Here is a 2,414-nt window from a genome sequence, read left to right on the forward strand (position 1 = left end):
GCCTGGGGGTGCCTGCATCCCCCCACCTCCCCCTTTGCCTGGGGGTGTTGGCATCCCCCCACCTCCGCCTTTGCCTGGGGGTGTTGGCATCCCCCCACCTCCTCCTCCCTTGCCTGGAGGACCAGGAATGCTACCTCCCCCTCCCCCTCTTCCTGGTGGAATCCCTCCACCTCCTCCATTTCCTGGAGGCCCTGGTATTCCTCCACCTCTCCCTTTTGGAGTTCCTGCAGCCCCAGTTCTGCCATTTGGATTAACCCCAAAGAAACTTTACAAACCAGAGGTACAGCTCCGGAGGCCAAACTGGTCCAAGGTGAGAATTTCTGTCCATCTCTTCATCAGTAGATTTTAAGAGACCACTTCAGTTTCCTACTTTGCGTTTTGTGCATGGTTGGGCTTCCCTTTCTTATGGCTCACATCTGTCTGTCTTCAGGTTTCACTCATGTGTATGTTTATTCAGCAGATAATAGGCAAATCCTATATGCTGGATATCACTCGGGAGGGTTCTTCGAGCCCTATACTCTGCTACAAAACCTAAACTTATTCTTAAGTTAATATTTTTGCCCTTTTCTCTGAGGATATGAGTGCCATGGGATACCACACAGTTTGATAATAGTCATTTCACCAATCTGCAAGGTACTGATAAATTTTGCTGATCCAAAAGTCATGGATTTATGGATGCAGCTCCCTACCACTCCCACCCACCCCCACCCCGGTAAATAAGTTACACAGGATATGTTTGCATGGCACAGTGTGTGTTTGAGAGCGCTGTGATTCTGCATCAGCCTTTTGCTTCTGGAGACCAAGGTAGAATAAAGGAGCTTAGGGATTTGTTCATAAAGTGAACAAATTTGGTACAGTTCACCACCCTGATGGGAAAAGTGTAATGTAGAGCAAGGGAAGATGTGAAATAAAGCCTTAATGCTTCTAAAAGTAGAGGATTTGGGGTTAGAAGGAGGATAAGCAGCATAACTGATTCTAGTTGTTGAATAATCACCAGTAAACACATAACCTGGAATCATCGTCTCCTGGTCCCACCACAAAGAGCATAGCTGTTCTCTGTGTCTCAGGTTAGTCTTATTCTAGTATGATGTTGACAATAACCAGCCAGCTGCTTCTTTTGCATCTTAATCAGTTTTCTAGGATGGAAAGTACAGAGCTCAGTTTAGTAACTCTTAACACCTGCCTGTATCCACAGTTTGTCGCTGAGGACCTTTCCCAAGACTGCTTCTGGACAAAGGTGAAGGAGGACCGATTTGAGAACAATGAACTTTTCGCCAAACTTACCCTTACCTTTTCTGCCCAGACCAAGAGTGAGTCCTTTCCTCTTTCGTGCAAAGGGCCAGTGTAGGACTTAGAACATTTGTTAAGGGGGTCTCCCATTTCTTTCCCTTCCCTGGGTGAGGGTTGGAGAGAGCTGGGAGCTCCTATTCAGAAGAAAATAAGCTGGTTTTGTATTCTGGGGATGCTGGAGTTGGCAAAGAGAACTGTTGCATGTACGTATTTTTCCCCCCAGTTTTTTTGCATGTAGGTATTTTACATGCATGTAGGTATCTTACACAAGTGTAACTTGTGGGGATATGAGGTTAATGTGACAGAGCTCAGGCTGGTCTGAGAGTATCATTTTGATGATACTCTTGAATGGATTCTGGCACTGCCTTTAAGGCGCCTTCTTTAGACCTACATATGTAATTGATAAGAGCTGAGCAGAGTCTTTAGTAGGTGAGGTGGCTGAACAACTGTCTTTGTACAATAACAAAGAACCATATGTGATCCCTTTTCTTTTTTCCATTTCTTTCCAATATCTGATGCTTTCTCCTTCCTGGCACTTTGCTCCTGCAGCTTCGAAAGGTAAGAATACAGAAGAGCCTTGTAGCTGGGTCTCTTGAATATTAGAGAAAAAAATGAAACAGATGTAAAGGGATTTCTCTTTAGAAAACTAAGACTAGAAATTGGGGATTGATTTCTCTTTTGCTAGTTTTTTTTTAAGAGTCCAGAAGGACCAGTAGCTCTGATGTTAGCTGACAGGGAAGAAAATTATTTTAAGTTGAAGCTACAATATACTTGCTCTTTCTTTGGAAGGTGAGGGACAACTTAAATAATAACACTGTTACTTTACATTTGTGTTGCATTTTACAAATTTCAAAGTGCTTTAACATATTCTACCCTATTAGGACTGCAGAGAAACCTTATGAGATAGGTTGGGTGTATATTATCTCCGTTCCATAGCTTACATAGCCTTATTAGTTAGGTAGCTTGCCCGAGGTTTTATATGGCCAGATCCAGGGGTCTTGACTTCTGGTCTGTCTCTTCATATAAATTCTTGCTTTTCTTCTTCACCTTCATATCTTCCCCTTTATTTTAGAAGAGCTGATCTATTTTGCCCTTTTCTTTCTTCACTTCCTAATTCTTGTGGT

General features: G+C 43.2%; 1 protein-coding gene across 1 annotated transcript; it reads left to right on the forward strand.

Moving 5' to 3' along the window:
• Window positions 1–7: 7 nt before the first annotated feature.
• LOC114891736 (protein diaphanous homolog 1-like) lies at window positions 8–1,461 on the forward strand (the record flags this gene model as incomplete). Its single annotated transcript, XM_029216008.1, has 2 exons — window positions 8–310; window positions 1,196–1,461. Coding segments are annotated over 2 exons (456 nt in total), but the record flags the coding sequence as incomplete, so codon positions are not given.
• Between the last annotated feature and the right edge of the window lie 953 nt (window positions 1,462–2,414).

This window comes from Monodon monoceros, unplaced genomic scaffold, assembly GCF_005190385.1.
Source record: "Monodon monoceros isolate NGI ecotype Baffin Bay Population unplaced genomic scaffold, NGI_Narwhal_1 Contig875_ctg1, whole genome shotgun sequence".
In the NCBI taxonomy this organism is placed as follows: domain Eukaryota; kingdom Metazoa; phylum Chordata; class Mammalia; order Artiodactyla; family Monodontidae; genus Monodon; species Monodon monoceros.